The sequence below is a fragment of the Pogona vitticeps genome, chromosome 3 (genome assembly GCF_051106095.1).
Source record: "Pogona vitticeps strain Pit_001003342236 chromosome 3, PviZW2.1, whole genome shotgun sequence".
Classification (NCBI taxonomy): domain Eukaryota; kingdom Metazoa; phylum Chordata; class Lepidosauria; order Squamata; family Agamidae; genus Pogona; species Pogona vitticeps.
In genome coordinates, this window is record NC_135785.1 from 252,314,088 (window position 1) to 252,333,807 (window position 19,720).

The 19,720-nt window shown below is 42.4% G+C and overlaps 1 protein-coding gene across 2 annotated transcripts in view; it reads left to right on the plus strand.

The window, feature by feature from the left end:
- The window catches only part of SLC36A4 (solute carrier family 36 member 4), a 115,425-nt gene that overhangs the window by 20,191 nt on the left and 75,514 nt on the right, over nucleotides 1–19,720 (plus strand). For both annotated transcript variants that reach the window (XM_072993573.2, XM_072993574.2), the window contains exons 5-7: nucleotides 1,559–1,654; nucleotides 5,315–5,399; nucleotides 19,083–19,310. In XM_072993573.2, coding sequence (XP_072849674.2) covers nucleotides 1,559–1,654; nucleotides 5,315–5,399; nucleotides 19,083–19,310 — 409 coding nt within the window. The remainder of the gene's footprint in view (nucleotides 1–1,558; nucleotides 1,655–5,314; nucleotides 5,400–19,082; nucleotides 19,311–19,720) is intronic.

Here is a 19,720-nt window from a genome sequence, read left to right on the forward strand (position 1 = left end):
TGCAGCCTTGTAGCAAATTGCAAATGTTCCTCGCCTGCAACTATTTTTTTTAAACCAACCTGCATTTGCATCCTGGCTATGGAGGATCTGTGGCCAGTAGGTAGCCATGGGCTACTAGGTTAATAGTGGGCCCCTCAGTGTTTTGCTTTCTGCCTTGTCCTCTTTGTTTTCATGCTGGTTGCCTGTGGTGAATTTTGAAATGCAAATGTTCCTCGTGACAGCTCTCTTATTAGGGGTAGTCTAAAAAAGCAAGCAGCCTGATTCATACGGGCAAACCAGTTGTAACAGCATTCAACCATAGGTGTTTTATATTGCTAAGGGGTCTTAACTGCCCATTTAAGGCTAAGCCCCACACAAAAATAGGTTGCATTTTTAGCAGTTTATTGCTGTTTGGAAAATGCTTTCTCTGAGGACTGAAGCAAACTCAGCGGTTTTGCAGGTCACATAACTGTCATTGTTAATTAAAGGGATGAAGAGAGATTTTCCTTTGTTTATTGTGTGTTTTCATCGACCCTCTGAGTTATGGCAAGACAAATAGTTTTCAAGGTTTATGAGATGTTTAAGGGGTGGTTTTATGAGTGCCACCCCCCCAAACGCCAGTGAGTTTCCATGGCCAAGGAGGTGGTGCCTTGCTTAACGAGGATAATCCATTCCAGCGAAATCGCTGTAGAGCGAAATCCTCGTCAAGCGAAAAAAGCCCATTGAAATGCATTGAAAACCAGTTCAATGCGTTCCAATGGGCGAAATATCTCAGCGTCCAGTGAAGATCCTCCATAGGACGGCCATTTTCCGATGCCTGTGTAGCGAAAAATCCATCCTAAAGCACAGCAGGGAGCCATTTTGCACAGCGGGCGGCCATTTTGAAACCCAACGATCAGCTGTTTTGATTGTTGTAATGCGAAGATTCGGTTCCCGAAGCAGGGAACCGATCGTCGGGAAGCGAATTTTGCCTATTCACCTCATCATCAAGCAGATTCATCGTTTAACAAGGTAATCGTTAAGCGAGGCACCACTGTAATGTCTCCTGAGTTCCAATCTCTCAATCTGTCCAGTGCAGCACACACCGACTCTCATTTTCCTCTGTAGTTAACATCAAAGCTGAGTACCCCAGTGGAGGAGAATTTGAACAACTTTTCCTCCACTGGTCTGCTTGCTCACCTGTGTAGACTTCCTGGTTGCCAGGTGAGCTGTTAAATACAGGGATACTTTGCCATGTTGAATCCTTGCATGTCCTCCAGTGCCTGGATTGCATTTCTTGGTTTATTTTTAGGATTTGTTATGGCTCAGAAGGAGTCCTGTACCTGCTCTGTATGCTGTGTGACTAACTGTATCCAATGTGTGAGGTTGCGTTATCTTTAAATTGAAATGCATCTAATTAATTCTGCTTCATGGAACTTTAAAAAAGAGATCTCATTCTTCAGACTTGCATTTTTTAAAAATCTGGATGGGGGGATTATTAATATTTTCATGTGCTTCCACCCACCATTTGCATTTTGCAAACTTGCATCTTCTTTGCTGATCCCAGATGGAGAAATAATTGCTATTTTTTTCTTGTTAGGTTGAAGAAGACATCCTTAGGATACAGTGACACAGTCAGCCATGCGATGGAAGTAGGTCCTTTTAATGCACTACAGAAACGAGCATCTTGGGGAAGGTAAACTCATTTCTGCATTATAATTTGATTGTTTGGGAAGCAGAAAATTAATGTAAAAATAGCGATTGTACTGCTGTCGTAAAGCATGAGGGGTATGAGTACACTTCTGGTGTAAAAGATAACATATATGAGTATATGCAAGCAAACCCCTGAAGGTGTCAATCCACAAAATATAAATTTTAAAAGATTCCTACAGTCAAGGTAGTTGAGATCTTTTAGACTTAGGTAGAGACAAACTTAATTTGTGGTTCAGTGGTTATACTGCAGTACTGCAGTCAAGCCTCTACTCATGATCCGAGTTCTATCCTCATGGGCTCAGGTAGCCAGCTCAAGGTTGATACAGCTTTCCATTCTCCTTTGGTTGGTAAATTGAGTATACAGCTCCCTGGTGCTGGTGGGGGCAATGTGCAGCCTGCATAACTAAAAAATCTAAACCTCCCAGAGAGTGTTTAAAATGCTTTGGGGCAGTATATAAGAGCACACCTTGCTTTAATTGAGTTCACAAAGGCAGAATGCTATGTTCATTCAGCATCTAGTAGAGGAGATAGTGTCCATTGGATATCATGGCATGCTGCCAAAGGGTTACAACTCTTGAATGAGTTTCTCTTCTCTTTAAAAAGGACCCAAGGCAGCTTACATGCTTAAAATACAATATTTAAACACTAGAAAGGGTCAAATGCCACACTACAACACAGTAAACAAAAACAATACTGAAAACACATTTCAAGCAGTAAGGCACGACAATCCATTTTTTAAAAAAAATCACTCAGGCAGCCAGTCATTGAAGGAAAAGCTTGCCTAAGAGAAAGGTCTTTGTTTGCTTGTGGAAGGACAGCAAAGATGGGATCTGAGCATAGAAAACAACTACACATCATAGCCTCTGCTTACAAACTTCTTGCTCTAAGAGTGGTTTACCTTTTCAAGGTGATCACATGCTGACCTGATCAAAGGAGGACTTTGTGCCACTTAGTGATGGTGCTGTGGGCTAAACCACAGAAGCCTGTGCTGCGGGGTTAGAAGACCAGCAGTGGTAAGATCGAATCCATGCGGTGGAGTGCGCTCCCGTCGCTTTGTCCCAGCTCCTTGCCAACCTAGCGGTTCGAAAGCATGCAAATGCGAGTAGATTAATAGGGACCACCTCGGTGGGAAGGTTACAGCGTTCTGTGTCTAAGTTGCACTGGCCATGTGACCACGGAAGATTGTCTTCGGACAAAAACGCTGGCTCTGTGGCTTGGAAACGGGGATGAGCACCGCCCCCTAGAGTCGAACACGACTGGACAAAAATTGTAGATAAATACGGACCACCTCGGTGGGAAGGTAACAGCGTTCCGTGTCTAAGTCGCACTGGCCATGTGACCACAGAAGATTGTCTTCGGACAAAACGCTGGCTCTATGGCTTGGAAACGGGGATGAGCACCGCCCCCTAGAGTCGGACACGACTGGACAAAAATTGTCAAGGGGAACCTTTACCTTTAACCTTTACTAGCTCGTAATAGTTTTCCTCCCCTGAAGAAAGGTGGTTATATCTGATGGTCGTTGTGGGTTTTTCAGGCTCTTTGGCCATGTTCTGAAGGTTGTTCTTTGCCAGACTCTGTAGCCGGCATCTTCAGAGGACAGCACTCTGTGGTTATATCTGTTGTTCCTCGCTGCCACTTTCAGCAGAGGGAGTCCTGAGTGTAGAAACTCCACAGGTTGCCTACTTTGTGGTAGCTCCTCCTCTGTTGGAGAGGGAGCTGGTCATTCATGTGGTACTGTGCCTCCGAAGCTCACACCCAGCGGGACTTGCCAGTGGATGAGGGTGTCTCTATGTTTCCTTTCGCTGCATTGTATCATAGGGCATCTACGTCAACCATCTGTAGAATAAATCTTCTAAAGCACCAGTGGCTATCTGTCTTCATCGGGAGAGGAGGTCATTGAGGTCGTGGCTGATCCTAACCCACCTGTTATTGCAGTTGCTGAAGCATCTATAGCTTGAAGATGGATTCATTTGAATGTTTACTACCCCACTTTCCTCACTTAGTTTTAGGAGGGGTAGCCATGTTACTCTGTGCAAGCATATCAGACAAAATCCAAAGCAACGAATCAAGACAAAAACATGTGGCACCTTAAAGACTATTATCTTTTAATGTGAGCTTTTGTGGACTTTTTTAAAATTTCGTTTAGTTTTGTTTCTTTGGATTTGGCCCAATATACTTCCTTACCTAATATACTTGTAATCTCCTTACCTAACGTACTCCTCCTTTACAAAGCTCAGAGTGACTGATGTGAGGGTTCTCAGTGAGGCCCAACCGAGGTACTGAGATTACTTCACCTCAACCTTACGACTGGTATGTTGTTCTTCTTTAGTCGTTTAGTCATGTATGACTGTTCGTGACCCCATGGACCAGAGCACGCCAGGCCCTCCTGTCTTCCACTGCCTCCCGGAGTTGGGTCAGATTCATGTTGGTTGCTTCGATGACACTGTCCAACCATCTCATCCTCTGTTGTCCCCTTCTCCTCTTGCCTTCACTCTTTCCCAACATCAGGGTCTTTTCCAGGGAGATTTTTCTTCCCATGAGATGGCAAAGTATTAGAGCCTCAGCTTCAGGATCTGTCCTTCCAGTGAGCACTCAGGGTTGATTTCCTTCAAAATGGATAGGTTTGCTCTCCTTGCAGCCCAGGGGACCCTCAAGAGCCTCCTCCAGCACCACAATTCAAAAGCATCAATTCTTTGGTGGTCAGCCTTCTTTATGGTCCAGCTCTCACATCCATACATCGCTTTTGGAAAAACCATAGCTTTGACTATGTGGACCTTTGTCAGCAAGGTGACATCTCTGCTTTTTAAGATGCTGTCTAGGTTTGTCATCGCTTCCCTCCCAAGAAGCAGGCACCTTTTAATTTCATGGCTGCTGTCACCATCTGCAGTGATCATGGAGCCCAGGAAAGTAAAATCTGTCACTGACTCCATATTTTCCCCTTCTATTTGCCATGAGGTGGCCATGATCTTAGTTTTTTTAATGTTCAGCTTCAGAGCATTTTTGTGCTCTCCTATTTCACCCTAATTATGACGTTCTTTAATTCCTCCTCACTTTCTGCCATCAGAGTGGTATCATCTGCATATCTGAGTATACGAGTGGCGTAGCGCTTGACATTCCCAGACCTTGTGCAGAACCAACATGGTCTGGTTTGCAGTTCAACTGCTCTCCTTAAAGGAAGAGTGCTGCTTTCTTGATAAAATGGTTCTTTCTACATGCCTCATGCCCTGAGGATGTACGAGTCAAGTGACTCTTATGTGTATCTGAATCTGCCTGAGACTGGATTGGGCATCTGGTCGATCGGGGACAGAGCAATAACGTATTTTGATAAGGGCAGTTTCAGCCCAACTTGATTTATTTTGTTTCTCTGTGGTACCTTAAAGAGTAATGGTTCTATTTCTGTGTGAGCTTTTGTGGGTCAAATCCACTTCCTCAGACATAGCTCATGTTCTTGTACACTGGAAAGCTGACATAGTTGTTGAAGAGGGAAAAAAGTGAATAATTTTCCTCATAGAAATAGCTCTGTTCCTCACAGCCTTTGAGTTTTCCAGTGCATTCTGTGTGTCCTCATAAATCACTGTGCCTCTCTACAAACTAGACACTGACTAACTTAAGTGGTTTTCTCTTTTTTCTTGTCTCGTTTTAGGTGTGCCGTTGACTTCTTCCTTGTGATTACCCAGTTGGGCTTTTGTAGCGTTTATATTGTGTTCTTGGCAGAAAATGTGAAGCAAGTAAGTAAAAACTCTTTGGAAATTCAAATACTGTTGTATAATACCCTCTTACTGTATTGCTTTTGGACCTGTGGCTTCCTATGCAACAGAACTATTTCCTTACAAAATCCCACTCTCTGTTTCTGAACATACCTTCAGCTCTTTCCTCTTGAAGTGGACTTCTGCAGCATGCTCTAAATGGTTTAGAACTTTGTTCAAATCCTCACACAGGCCCATTTCCTGGAAGTGACAGATCACTGGAAGTAAATTATTGGCAGTTCTCTGCCTATCCCCCTTAGATGAGGTATTCAAATGGCTGATCTAGGTTTATAAGGTTCACTAGGTTTATAAGGTGGTGAACACCTTGAACCCGACATATCATAGATACAGTTTCTTCACCATAAAGATGAAGAAGATTAGAGTCACATGATGTTAAAGTAATAGCATGGAATTGAACAGTTCTTCGATTCTGTATAAGATTTTGAACACAGACTGGCATGGACAGAATAATGCAGCTCCACATCCAGAGAATAATCCTGACCCATCATGTCCCTTTCATCTCCTACCAGATGTTCTGGCCATGTGCCTTCTTCTATCACTCTCTTCCTCCCATGAATCGCATTAAGATTTGGGAGATTTTCAAAGGGGTCCTCTCAGTTTTCAAAATACTTTAAAAAGACACAACAAGGGCTTGGTATACATCCATGATCAAATTTCTTAGAATCCAGTTATCAATTACTTAATAAGATTGTTGTAAGCCTCCCAAAGACCTTTGGGTAATGTGGGCGGCATGTAAGTTAAATAAATAAGATAATAGTACAAGTCATTTCCAAAACGTTCATGACAGGCCACTGATTGTCCTCCCCTTTAAAACTCCCCTGATAATATTTAAACCAGATGTCACTCGTAGTTGAGAAATTAAAATAATACATTCTTCATATTGTTTTCTTTTTGGTATCAAGCAGGTTCAGTGAAAGGTTTTACTTTCTACTGGATTTTTAACTCAGCGGGTTTTCTTCAGTAAGTCTCAGTTTTAAATTTCCCAGTTGGGGGAGTGGATTGTAATTTTATAACAAACTTTATGTTAGAAATCGCTTCAAACAGCCTATAATAGTTTGCATGTATTGAAAGACTGGAGTACGAAGCTTCATCTACCTCATCCTCTAGAATCAGGTGGGAAACATCTGATTGTAATTAAGTATGAAATATTATCTGTAATGGGGTTTTTTTCCTGTTTAAAACCAGTGGTTTTTTTTTAAAGTTAAGTGTCATGTTTTATGATAGATTTATTTGTCTGTCAATTTATATTTGTGTATTTTTTTTTTGTATTTACTTTTTTCTTGTGTGTTTTCTTGTCAACCACCCAGAAGGTGCATTGCACTGTTGAGGTGGAATGTAAGCTGAAACAACAAACAAATACATAAATAATGTTTTATACCAGGTGAGAGAGAAGCTGTGCTCCCGTTTCAAAATATTGTTGGACTCCAACTCCTCTTAGTTTTAGTCAGCATGTTCAGGGTTCAGAGATTATGAGAATTGTAGTTGAACAGCAACTGAAGAGCTGGAGGTTCTCACTTCATTCATGCACTGGATTATTTAGATAGCAAGGCCAGAAAGGGAGACACGTTTATGCTTGCCTTCCTGTTGAGGTGGGAACAGAAAAAAGTGAATCACATTACAGTTTTTGTAGTGACCTATCTTGGCAGTACATTACACCCTAAAAGAATCATCATCTTATACAGAGATGCCCCATTTTCTTTCCCGTTTGTCCCCCCCCCCCAATCCTGTTCTGGGCACTTGCTGAAATCCTGTTGCTTAGTGTTGTTGTTCAGTCATTAAATTGTGTCTGACTCTTCGTGACCCCATGGACCAGAGCACGCCACGCCCTCCTGTCTTCCAATGCCTCCTAGAGTTGGGTCAAATTCATGTTGGTGGCTTCAATGACACTGTCCAACCATCTTATCCTCTGTCGTCCCCTTCTCCTCTTGCCTTCACACTTTCCCAACATCAGGGGCTTTTCCAGAGAGTCTTCTCTTTTCATGAGATGGCCAAAGTATTGGAGCCTCAGCTTCAGGATCTGTCCTTCTAGTGAGCACTCAGGGTTGATTTCCTTCAGAATGGATAGGTTTGATCTCCTTGCAGTCCAGAGGACTCTCAAGAGTCTCTTCCAGCTTAGTGTAGTAAACCACAACTAGAGTAGGCCCATTTAATCAATGGAAAATATAGAGGAGTTGACTCTCCAAATTCCCACTAATTCAATGGGTCTACTCTAGTTTCAGCTTAATACACACAAAGCCATTGATTTCTGCTGCTGTATGCAGTTTATTATTTATTATTTATTTGAAATATTTGTATTCCTCCCCCGCCAACTTCCTCTTTAAAAAGATCCCAAGGCAGCTTTAAGTTACATTTGGGTACAAGCTATATTAACTTTTTTGTTTGTTTCTAATGCTTATTGCTAACTGCTTCATGTAGTATGTACTTTTAAGATACTTTACTCTCTCAGATTGCTTCTCAAGGAAAAGTGTTAGTTTGAAAAATAAATGCAAGAATAAATCCAGTGGAGCTGGACAAGACTCCTCTCTGAGTCCCTGAAGAGTTGCTTAGACTGAGCAGCACTGGGTTAGATATATCAATGGTCTGGCTTGTTTTTAGGTTCCTATTGTTTTAGTAAAATACATGACTCTTGATAGAATTGAGAATCTGAACCGAAATATTTATTTTGGCCTGTAGGGGGAGCCAAATGGACAGCTATGACATTTGATGTACCGCTTTTCCATTTCTTGGAGCAAAAAACTTATTTCCAAGTGCATACACGTCAGATATAGTAAATTGCTAACGGTACTACCAATGGCATAAATCATTCCGCATTTCTTATATTTTCTTCTGCCAACTCTGTTCAGAGCCATACTTCCCACCCACCCCCCTTCCACCTCATTGTCCTTTGTGTTCCTGGTGGTACTTCCTGGTATTCTTCTAGCTTAGTCACAGAGATGTTCATGGAGTATCTGTAGTGTTGGAACAATCTCTCCCTTATCTTCTCGTGATGTTCAGGAATACAAGAGAATCCCAAAAGGACCAGGTCTGAGTACCAGTTGATGCAAAGCATGCCTAGGAAGGTGCTGTAACATTTGTGTCCTATTTAGGTATTTTTCATCGGGATACAGTCGTGCCCCGCTTAACGATTGCCCCACATTATGACGAATCTGCTTTACGACGATCTAAATTTACGATGGTCTAAATGGGGGAATTTTGTTTTGCGATATTCGGTTCCCTGCTTCGGGAACTGATTCTTCGCAAAATGATGATTTTTCAACAGCTGATCGGCGGTTTCAAAATGGCTGCCGGGTAAATAAAATGGCTCCCCGCTGTGTTTAGGGATGGATTCCTCGCTATACAGGCAGCGAAAATGGCCACTGTATGGAGGATCTTCGCTGGACGGCGAGTTTTTACCCCATTGGAATGCATTGAACAGGTTTCAGTGCGTTTCAATGGGGTTTTTAATTTCGCTTTATGATGTTTTTGCTTAATGCCAATTTTCCTGGAACAGATTTTCATCGTTAAGCGAGGCACCACTGTATCTGGTTAGCCATTGTGGGAAACAGGATGTAGGACTAGATGGGCCTTAGGTCTGATCCTGCAGAGCTTTTATTTTGTTCACTGATTAGATGCTTGCAAGTTAAGGAGCCAAGTTGAGGCTGACATGTGCTCCTTAAGGCCAGGAAACGGAGCACTAAGGCACTGTGAAGTGTGCCCTGTAGTCAGTGACAGTGTTGTGCGGTGTCACAGTTTATTTATTTATTTAAAGTATGTTTATCCTGGCTTTCTGCTTAAAAACGGAACTGAGGTGCCTGACATCATTAAAACACAATATGAAGGCGAACAACAGTGAGTAGACAAAAGGATCAAACATAATAAGCAATATTAAATATACAGCATTCTGTGTCTAGTTGTGCTGGCCACGTGACAACGGAAACTGTCTTCGGACAAACGCTGGCTCTATGGCTTGGAAACGGGGATGAGCACTGCCCCCTAGAGTCGGACACGACTGGATTAAATGTCAAGGGGAACCTTTACCTTTACCTAAAAACACAATCAGTGCCGTAAGGTACAGCAATCCATTAAAAAAAGACCCCACTCAACAGCCAATCACTCAGGAAAAGCTTGCCTGAAGAGAAAGGTCTTCTTCTGTTTGCAGGAGGACAGTAAAGAGGGGGGTCCAGCCTAGACATCTGTGGGAGGGAGTTTCAAAGTCTGGGAGCATCAACAGAGAAGGCCCTCTTCTTTGTAACCCCCCCCCCCGAGGCATCTGTGGAGGTGATGGAGTTGAGAGAAAGACCTCTTCTGGTGATCTTAACATTCAAGCAGTCTTAAAAAGGTGGATGAAGTATTTGAGATAGCTTGGGCTCAGGCTGTTCTGTGCTTGCTTACAGCTCACTCTCCATGTGACCAAACTATACCTTGGTCTTTTAAGCTCAAAATCCAGACGGATGGACCCAGTGAAGACGCCCCATCATGTCCTGGTCCTCATGAACCCGTTGAGCCTTACTGTATTGCTAGAGGTTTCCTCCCTTGACTTGATTCAGGGCTGTTTTTTGCTTACACCACTTGCTCGCAGGATGTGTTTGGCAGTAGTAGGCTGGGCCCCCATTTTCTTGCTCCCTTCATCCTCCTTAGCATGGTCCAAGACAGAGGAAGCTGTTGTGTGGTACTACAGCAAGTCTGAATGAGATGGCAGTTGCAGTCTTTAGTTCTCGATTTAGAGCTGCAGTTTAATGAATGAAAGCCAGCGAGACATTTCATTCATGCTGAGGTTTTCTCCAGGAGGCAGGCTGAAGACATCAGCGGTTGCCTGGGAAACGGAGATGCTTAGAGGGGATAGAATGGGCTGGATAGTATGGCGATGCGGTTCGGAAGAAGCGTTAAGTGGAAGAGTTAAGTACATTTTTCTAATAACATCACTTCTTTGCTTCAACGTGCATCTTTGGAACATCATGACATAGAAGAAGAGATCTGGTCTCAGTTGAGCCTCTGTGTAAAGTGCCTGTGGGCATCTTTTATAGGAGGAGTCCAAAAACAAAGGGCAAGGGCAATGCCTTCATTAGAGCCCTAAAATATTGAAAATATGTGAACGTTTAAGTCACAGGATCGTTTATCAGGCAAAAATTACCCTGAACAGACAGCGTTTTTTTCTTTTTTCATTTCATTCTGGGAAAACACCCAGTCTAATGCTCAGGAGATTCTATCTTCTTCTGTCTAGTAGGTAATAGTTATCATTTGATCTCAAAATAAATCTTATGTCTAGTGCTTCTCAGTGGTTCTTAACCTTGGGTAACCCAGGTGTTCTTGAACTGCAATTCCCAGAAGCCCCAACCAGCATAGTTGGTGGAGAAGGCTTCTGGGAATTGCAATCCAAGTACACCTGGATTACCCAAGGTTAAAAACCACTGCACTAAATTGTACCTGCTTTTAGTACTCTAGTGGTCCAATCAAGGGATCACTGTTATCTGTTCTCAAGTTGTATCTGACTTGTGGTGACCTTAATAGGCTTTTCAACGTATGTGAGATCCCCTTGCTGCCCCAGGCAGTTTCCATGGCCAAGCGGGGATTTGAACTCAGGTCTTTTGAATACTAGTCTAACACCCTATTCACTTCATTACACTGGTTCTACAATGGTATTAACTACCCTTGTTCTGGATTTTTACAAGAAACTGATAGCTTTTTTTCTTTTTTGCTAGAAGGAAAATGGCATTGCATTTGCACCAAATTAGAAATAATTGTACCCCCTATTCATACTCAAAGCTCAGATTTCCCCCCCTCCTTGCTGCTAGGAGACTTCTTAAAAATCTATGATGTGGTTAGATTAGTTTTGATTTTATATTTTCCATGCTCAGTTAATCCAGCGGTGCTAAGGACACAAGGACCTTTCTCATCTCTGCTGCGTTAGAGGAGACCCTTCTTCTTCCAGTGCTGAATCTATCCTATAAGCAAAAAGCAGGCACAAAAGGCAGCTTGCAAGAAGATTCCTTTAGCAATACAGTGGCCAAAATCCTGTTGCACAGCCAGGAGTGCGTAACTGAACTTGTGCAAGCGGTAGCAAAAATTGTGCCAAGGCATGTTCGAGAAGCTGTTCTGCAGGAGTGTAGCACAGCTGGCTGCACTGTGACGAACTAGTTGAGCGATGAGTTGGGCAATGTGGACTGCTTGGGCATATTGCCCTGCAAATATCTGCCAGTGTTACTCTGTTATCTGTCCAGTGCAAAAGGATTTCAGCCAATGGCAATATGACATTTCTGTTACTCCCAGGTGTAACAGGTGGTTTTCAGTCTCAAATATTGCGGTAGGGGTTCAAGGACAGACACAATATTTTTAGCCAACACTTGATGGTGTAGGAGACATGTCGAGATGGGCATGGACCTAGAGGTTCAGAGGTTCATGCCAGTTTGTAAGCACGTTCCCTTCCCCCACCTCCCCAGCTGGATCCCCAATCACCAGCTGGCACTTACTCCACTCCTCCTCCTCTTTGGCTGTTCAACCATTCTGTAGCAGGAGCATGGGCTTCCCTGCGCCGACTCAGTGGCTGATCACCCACTCAGACAAGGAGGTAGGACAGGCAAGCCCATGCTCCTGCTGGGGACTGGCTGAAAAGCCAAAGAGGAGAGGGAGAGGAGCGCATGCTGGCTGGTAGGTATGGCATTTGCCAAGGAGGTGGGGAAGAGAGCATGCGGCATCTATGGTGTTGTGTATACACATTGGCACAAACCTCCGAACCAAGGTTTGTGCCAATCTCTAATGTTAAACCCATGACCTGCTCCACTTTACCTGTGCTTCTGGAGTAAGGAGTAGGAGGCATGAAATTTTGTTGGTTGAGTTTCTCCTCATAAAAACTTCTTCATTTCCCATCTCTCAGATCGATTTTCATATTTCCTTATTCTCATAAATAAAGGAACATGGGGTGGGCTTTTCCGATTCTGGCCACTGTCAGGCTCCATGACCAATGGGTATATTTAGTTTCCATTGGATTTTAGTTTTCTTAAGACAATAGAACATGGACAGCTGTGACCGGCTGACACATCACTCATCTATATTAGTCAGTGGTTCCCAACCTCAAGTTCCCAGGTGTTCTTGGACTAAAACTCCCAGAAGCCTTCACCACTAGCTGTGTTGGCCAGGATTTCTGGGAGTTGTAGTCCAAGAACACCTGGGGACCCAAGGTTGAGAGTAGACAATTCTTGGCCAAACAGGTGTTTGGCAATTCCCAGCCCTGCCTCCTCTGGTGGTCATCACCTCAGAGGCAGCACCTGGAGGAGATGGGGCAGGGAAGCCAGGTTGTTGCCTCTGAGTGGGCAGCTGCCAGAGGTGGCAGAGCGGGGAACTTTCAAGCACTTGTTTGGCTAACAAAAGAACCAGCACAAGCACCGAACCGGTGGTTGGTGCCCATACCCAGTTGAGAACCATTGATATAAGTGAAACTTAGGAAGCATGTCAGATCTGTGGTTACTCTTGCCTGCTGTTGCCAGTGGTGACCAGTAATGGCACCTTATCCTTTCCGGCAGGATCCTTCCATAACGTTACCTGGAGATGCTGGGGATTGAAACTATGACCTTCTGTGTGCAAATTCTGGGTTTCTATCACAGTGCCCTTCATAAGGCAATTGTGTCAATGTTAAAAAAAAACACATTTGGAATATCTTCACTAATTATTAAAAGGCAAATCTCTTTTTGATAGCCCACGTGGGAAGTTGAACATGGATATGCCAGGGAGCTGTGGTCAAAGAGCATCATGGAGAACATACTCCTAAAGCTGGATACTTTGTTTTGCCCGGTTCCTTCCTGTTTTCTTTTAGGAGCAAGGTGGGAGGTGGGAGGAAAAGAAAGCAAGGGGAAGGGTAATGTATACATACCATAGCTCGGCACAACATGACTAACGTAGTCTAGTGACGCACTGGAGCAAATTGCCAGAACTTCAAAGCGATGGTGACCGGGTGGTTGGAGAAGATGATGGTATTAAGTCTGACATTGTAAAGGAGACTAGGTTAGGCAGAAAATGAGTCATCGGCACAGAACATCGTATCTCAATCAGCTATAAACTGTTGCTCTGCCCCAGACAATAATAACATCGGGGGGAGAGTTTGTAGGCGAATTGCTCTTTCATGTTTCTGCTAACTCCTTTGACCAGTCCGGTATTTAACCATTCAGGGTGTTTGTGGCTTGTCGGCTCTATCTGGGCTGCAATGGGCAGATGAGATACGAAGAGGATAATGTAACTTGACATCCTTTTCGAAGTTTGCTAGAGTGCAACCTTTTTTCTTTGTCTGCATTGCTCTATGTGAACAGCAGAGTTTGGAACAGAAACAGGAAGCGTAAGTGCGAACTTTTTAAGAACTCCCATCCCAGGAATAACGATAGGGATAATGATGATAATAAGAACAAGAATAAGAAGAAAGTGCTAACAGCAAATGCTGACTCTGTGTCAGACCTCATCTGCGATTGTCCAAAGATTGCAGAAACAGATTGCAGAATTAGACATGATAGAGTAGCAAAATTAGTGTACTGGTCATTATGCATGAAATATAACTTGCCAACCTCCAAAAACTCATGGGAACATCAGGTAGGAGACGTATCAGAAAATGACAAAGTCAAGATCTTTTGGAATTTCCAGTCCCAAACTTAGAGGGATTGATAAGCTTATGTCTGATGAAGGCGACTTATCCATGAAAGCATCTATTTAAAAAAATCACATGCAAAAGTTAGTTTTTGAGATGCCACTATGTTTTTGTCTCTTTTTTTGGTTTTTATATTTATTTTGTTTTCACCTATAAGTTGTGGTGCAATTTCTAACCCAGTGAGTTCAGAACCGGTGGAATTCCAGTGTTCTGAGCAGAGATGAGCACAAACTGCCGTTTTGGTCAATAGCCCAACAAGTGTTCTGCAGTTTGGCGCCTCACCCCCTCTCGTGGGCACCCACTCAGAGGGAGCACCCCAGCTTCCCTGCCCTGCCTCCTCCAGGTGCTGCCTCCAAGTGGGCGCCCTCCGGAGAGGGTGGTCATTGGAACCGTCGAACACCTGTTGAGCCAACGGAACTGGTGGTTCAGCCCGGCCTCCCTCTTTTTACCCTTCCCCACGCACTCTAGAGCATGGATGGTGAACCTTTGGCATTCCAGATGTTTGGACTACAATGCCCAGAATCCCCAGCCTGTATTGCCAGTGATAAAGGGCTATGGGAGTTCTAGTCCAAAAAAATTGGAGAGCCAGAAGTTCATCACCATGCTGCTGTACGAGGCTGGAAAGGGTCCAGAAGAAAGGAGGAGAGCAGAGGCTATCTGGAGGACACCTCCTGTATTGGTTTTTTGGGGGAGTTCTAAGACTCCCACCAACTTCCTTAAAGTAAAAACAATTGTTCCTAGAGCGTTCCTGGAGTAGGAAAATTCAGTGTGTCTCTCCCCATATTTGCACTGATGGCATGGGGTGATCTTGGAGGGCCTCATGCAGCTGGATTTTGCCTACCAGTAATTTAGGGATTGGGGTTAAATTATGCACCTTGTATTTAACGGACCTAGCAATATTTTATTGCTTTCCCCTTCCCTAAAATGGTTTCAATATGCTGACAACCAGAGTATTTATTTCGGCTTCTCACCAATTATGGGTTTCTGAAAAAAGCGCAAGGCACATTTTGTCCCGACAAGTTGGCTGAAATCCTGTTGTTCAGTTACACAAAAGGTATAACTTTTACAGGCAAGTTTCTGTAAGTTAAGAAATCTCCTTAGATATTATCGGTTGCACATGACAGTTGTACATCAGATCGTGTCTACAGAGATTTCTTAACTTATACCAGTGTGCTTTTAAAAGTTACACCTTCTGCATATCCGTGCAACAGGATTTTGGCCATTATGTCAGCTGGCATAAGAAAGTATCCTAACACTGCAAATTTGTAGGGACATTATTTTTCCCAGCTCCTTTTTGATTTGTAGAAACATTACAACAGCACATGGAATATGGATGGAATTTGGGGACATTGTTTACAATTCTGCAGGGGACAATATAGTAGTATGTCTACATCGTTGGGTCTAGGTCTGTGTTGATTCAGCAGCAAAACTTGATTGGGGGGGATGAAAATGAGCTCTTCCTGGTGTATGTCAGTTAATTGATAGATTAGTTACAGGAAATGCTTGGACCAATGCATACTAAAATTGGAAACATTTGTAATTTTTAAAAAATGTGAAATATTTTTATTTCCAGTTGACTGATAAAATCTGAAACTGCTTTTGAAGCTCAGATTACACCATAAGGTAGATCTTTTCAGTATGAAGTGCTCTTCGAAGCTTTACATTGTAAAGATTGTAGCAACACAGCTTCATATGATTTTAATTCCTGTTGCTCTTATGGAAGCCTCTTGGCCTTATTAAATTAGCCGTTATTATAGTGTCATTTTCTGAATAGAACTGGAAGGGAGTAAATCAAAATGATTTTGAATTGTAGCTTTTACTCTACCATGCTTTTGTGTTGCCTGTTAAGGTGGCGCTGCATGAAGGCTAATAGCATAAAAGCATGGTTAAATGTGACACGTAAGTGTATATGCTTCCATTGAAACAGACAAAAATACGTTTATGAATATAATAGCTTCAATATTACAACTATGAAAAATACAGTACACTTTTGGAGCATTCTCAAAAGCATTGCTCCAGTATTTTTGATCATTATCTGGTTATTACTTAATGACAGAGAAAATAGTTAATAGCTGATCATTCATTCCAGGTGAAATGAATGGGGGAAGAAGTGTAAGGAAGAGAACAGAAATAGAAATGAAAAGCATCCAGATATTTCTAGGAATCAGTGACATTTGGAATAATGATGAATCCTGTTATCAGTCTGAATTGTTTTCTTCTCTTAAAAGATAGATGGAACTCTAGTAGTACACTGGTAAAGCTGCAGTTCTGGATTGGCTGATTGGATTATGAATGTATGGCTAAGGTCGGAGATCATACATGTACTTCTGAGTTGGTTGTCACTAAATGCAATAGAGAACTTCTGAGTAAATATGTATAAGATGGGGCTGCAGGAGGATGTTTTGGGTGGATGAAAACTGACATCTCTGTGTGTTTTTCTAGCTTTATAATTCTGTTGATACTAGATGATGCTCTTAAAAATATCTGAAAGTTGAGAGATAGTACCCCCTAGAATGATGAAAATGTTTCAAGATGATGGAATATTAAAAGGTACATAGTGTTCATGATATTCAAGTCCTTTCTCTACATTAATTTATGACTTAATTTCAGAGAAAAAACCCCTGCCATAGTAATATACTTGATAAATGTGGGTGATGGTGGTTATAGAAATAGTTGTGGTTTTTTTGGGCTCTTTGGCCGTGTTCCGAAGGTTGTTCTTCCTAACGTTTCGCCAGTCTCTGTGGCCAGCATCTTCAGAGGACAACACTCTGTGCTCTGGTGTAGTTTGCTTGGGAGTGGAGTATTTATGGCTGTGAGATAGGCTTTTATCCTATTCAGGAGATGGGTGATTAGTGTGTCTTCTTGTGGGTGTATTGTTGTGATAAGGAGAAGAGATTATCTGTCATGTGATTGATGGGTGTCATTAGCTGGTCTTTTGTGTGTAGTGATCCCTGGTCCTTGTGGCTGGGTAGAGTTTGTTGACCTTTTGCACGCTGTATTTTTCAGAGCTGGAAGCCAGGTTTTGTTGAGTTTCAAACTTTCCTCTTTTCTGTTTAAGTTCTGCTGGTGCTTGTGGATTTCAATGGCTTCCCTGTGCAATCTGACGTAATGATTGCTGGCGTTGTCCAGTATTTCAGTATTTTGAAATAGAATTTCATGCCCAGCTTGTTTTAGGGCATGTTCAGCTACTGCAGATTTTTCTGGTTGTTTTAGTCTGCATTGTCTCTCATGTTCCTTGATTCTGGTGTGGATGCTTCATTTTGTGGTTCCAATGTATACCTGGCCACAACTGCAAGGTATCCGGTACACTCTTGCAGTGGTGAGGGGATCCCTTCTGTCCTTTGCTGACTGTAACATTTGTTGTATTTTTGTGGTGGACTTGAATACTGTTTGTAGGTTGTGTTTTTTCAAAAGTTTCCCCATGCCGTCCTTTTGATGTATGGCAGAAATACTTTATTTGTGGGTGGCTGTTTTTCTTCTTCAGTATTATAGAAATAATTGCAATATGTTAAAATAACATGTTTACCTACCCATTCCTACTCTTAGTGGTAGCTGTGTGAGGTACAGCTTCCAAAGAGCCCTATATTTATTTTTGAATATTAATTTCTATCTTCTTGGATGGGACATTTTAGTCCTCCAGAGTCCAAATGTCTAAAATCTTTAAGCAGCAATTGAAGTAGACCCATTGATTCAATGGAACATACATAGGTATTGACTCACCAAATTCCTTCTGACTCAGTGGGCCTATTGTAGTAGTGACTTACTGCTGGATTTCAGCCATTGCATTGCAGATGCACACATAACTAAGCTCACAAGGGTAAACAATGTGCAGAATCCTTTTAGTGAGTAACAAACTGTAAGTGAAATTGGATTAATTACTGTGGGGAATTGTTGCTCATGTTATGTTTACCCAACAGGTGTGTCCATTGTAATATAACCAGTACCTAGTTAGCAACAATTCGCCATGGTAATAGAATGGTAGAACGGAATAGAATTTTGTTCTTATGCATCCACAAATCACCAATGGGATTCTGGTTGTTGTTCTCTAAAGAAATATAAACGATGTCTCTGGGTTAAACCTTTCGCTTGTTTGTTCAGGTTCTTTTTTGCTGGACTGGGATGGAAATTGTCCCAACAAATTTATTGTATTTGCCATTAGGCTTTTTTAAAAAAATTGTTCCAGTTAATGAATATATTGGACAGAAATAAAATGCCGTGTGTTATTTGTTGGTAACTTGTGACACTAAAAAGCACGAGGGGTTGTCAATGGGATGGTCCCATTCTGGGAGTGGGATGGGAACCGATACAACATTGGAATTCTGAGTGGATTCAAGAAATACAAGATGCATACATTCAATCCTTTTGTTAACTCCAATCCTAGTGCTTAACCTTAGTACATAGAATTCCTGTGGAGTCAGAATGTACTCCAGAATTTGCATATTTTAGTGTTGTTGTTTTTTAAAAATCCACCTAGATAAACCTGGCTTCCCTGCCCTGCCTCCTCTGGAGGCTGCCTCTGATTGGCCAACTGCTTGAAGAGGAGGGGCTTTGAAATGCCCAACACCTGTTCGGCTACTAAACGAACTGGCACGAACTGAACCAGCAGTTCGTCCCCATCTCTAGTTTGAACTACAGCAAGGAGGAGGGAAGAGCCATGTGTCTAGAATGTAAGAAAGTGGGGTTTAATGCTTTTTTTCACCCATGATGCATTGGTAAGAGCAAGAAAAGAAGAAGCGATATCGATGAGGAGCAAATGACTGCCATGTTTGAGTTAATGTGTTGATAATCAATGGTAGATTGTTCGTAGTGCAACATCTGTGCATTATCATATCTATCCTTAGGTTATTTATGAATTTCCTCTTCAGAGAAATAAATTGCTCAGATTCCAAGGCTCTGTCTCTATCCTGGAGCTGAATGTATGTGGAAATACAAAGGTTCCCTGAAATCGTACCTCGCTGTGAAACGTGCTCTGCTTTCGGATCTTTCAATAGTTCATAAGGAACCCATTTCATTTTAAAAAGCCCATGTTTTTCTTGCAGATTCATGAAGGGTATATAGAAAATTCCTATGGCAGTCTAAATATCACAGGAACTCCAGGCTGCCCGCACAAAACCGCCATGGACCTGCGAGTGTATATGCTGTTCTTTCTTCCATTCATCATCCTTTTGGTTTTCATTCGTGACCTGAAGAGTCTGTCAGTATTCTCATTCCTTGCAAACTTGTCCATGGCTGTCAGCCTAGTGTTAATTTATCAATATATTGTTCAGGTGAGTAAAGAATGGTTTCTTTGCTTGTGTGTGTTTTTTTAAAACTATCTCTCACTATGTGACCTGTTTTGGGGTTGTGTTTATGGTTTTAGCCCTGCTGGACAAAGTTCAGCCCTCTTGATCTTGGATGGCAGCTTCCAGCGTTCCTCACCATAGACTATGCTGTCAGGAATTGTTGGAAATTGTAGTACAACAGCATCAAGAAGACCCTCATCTGCCTGCCCCAACCTTAGTGGGATATATATATGTATGTAGTGGGGTGACCTGCATAGCCCTCAGTCTATGCATTTGCATTCTGTGATTAATGAACTTTTGAACCACTTGCTTGGGGTTGTTTCCACACTTTTATTTAGTTTTTATCCCATGTTTCTCCCAAACTGGTTCAGTTCAAAATAAGATTAAGAAACAAA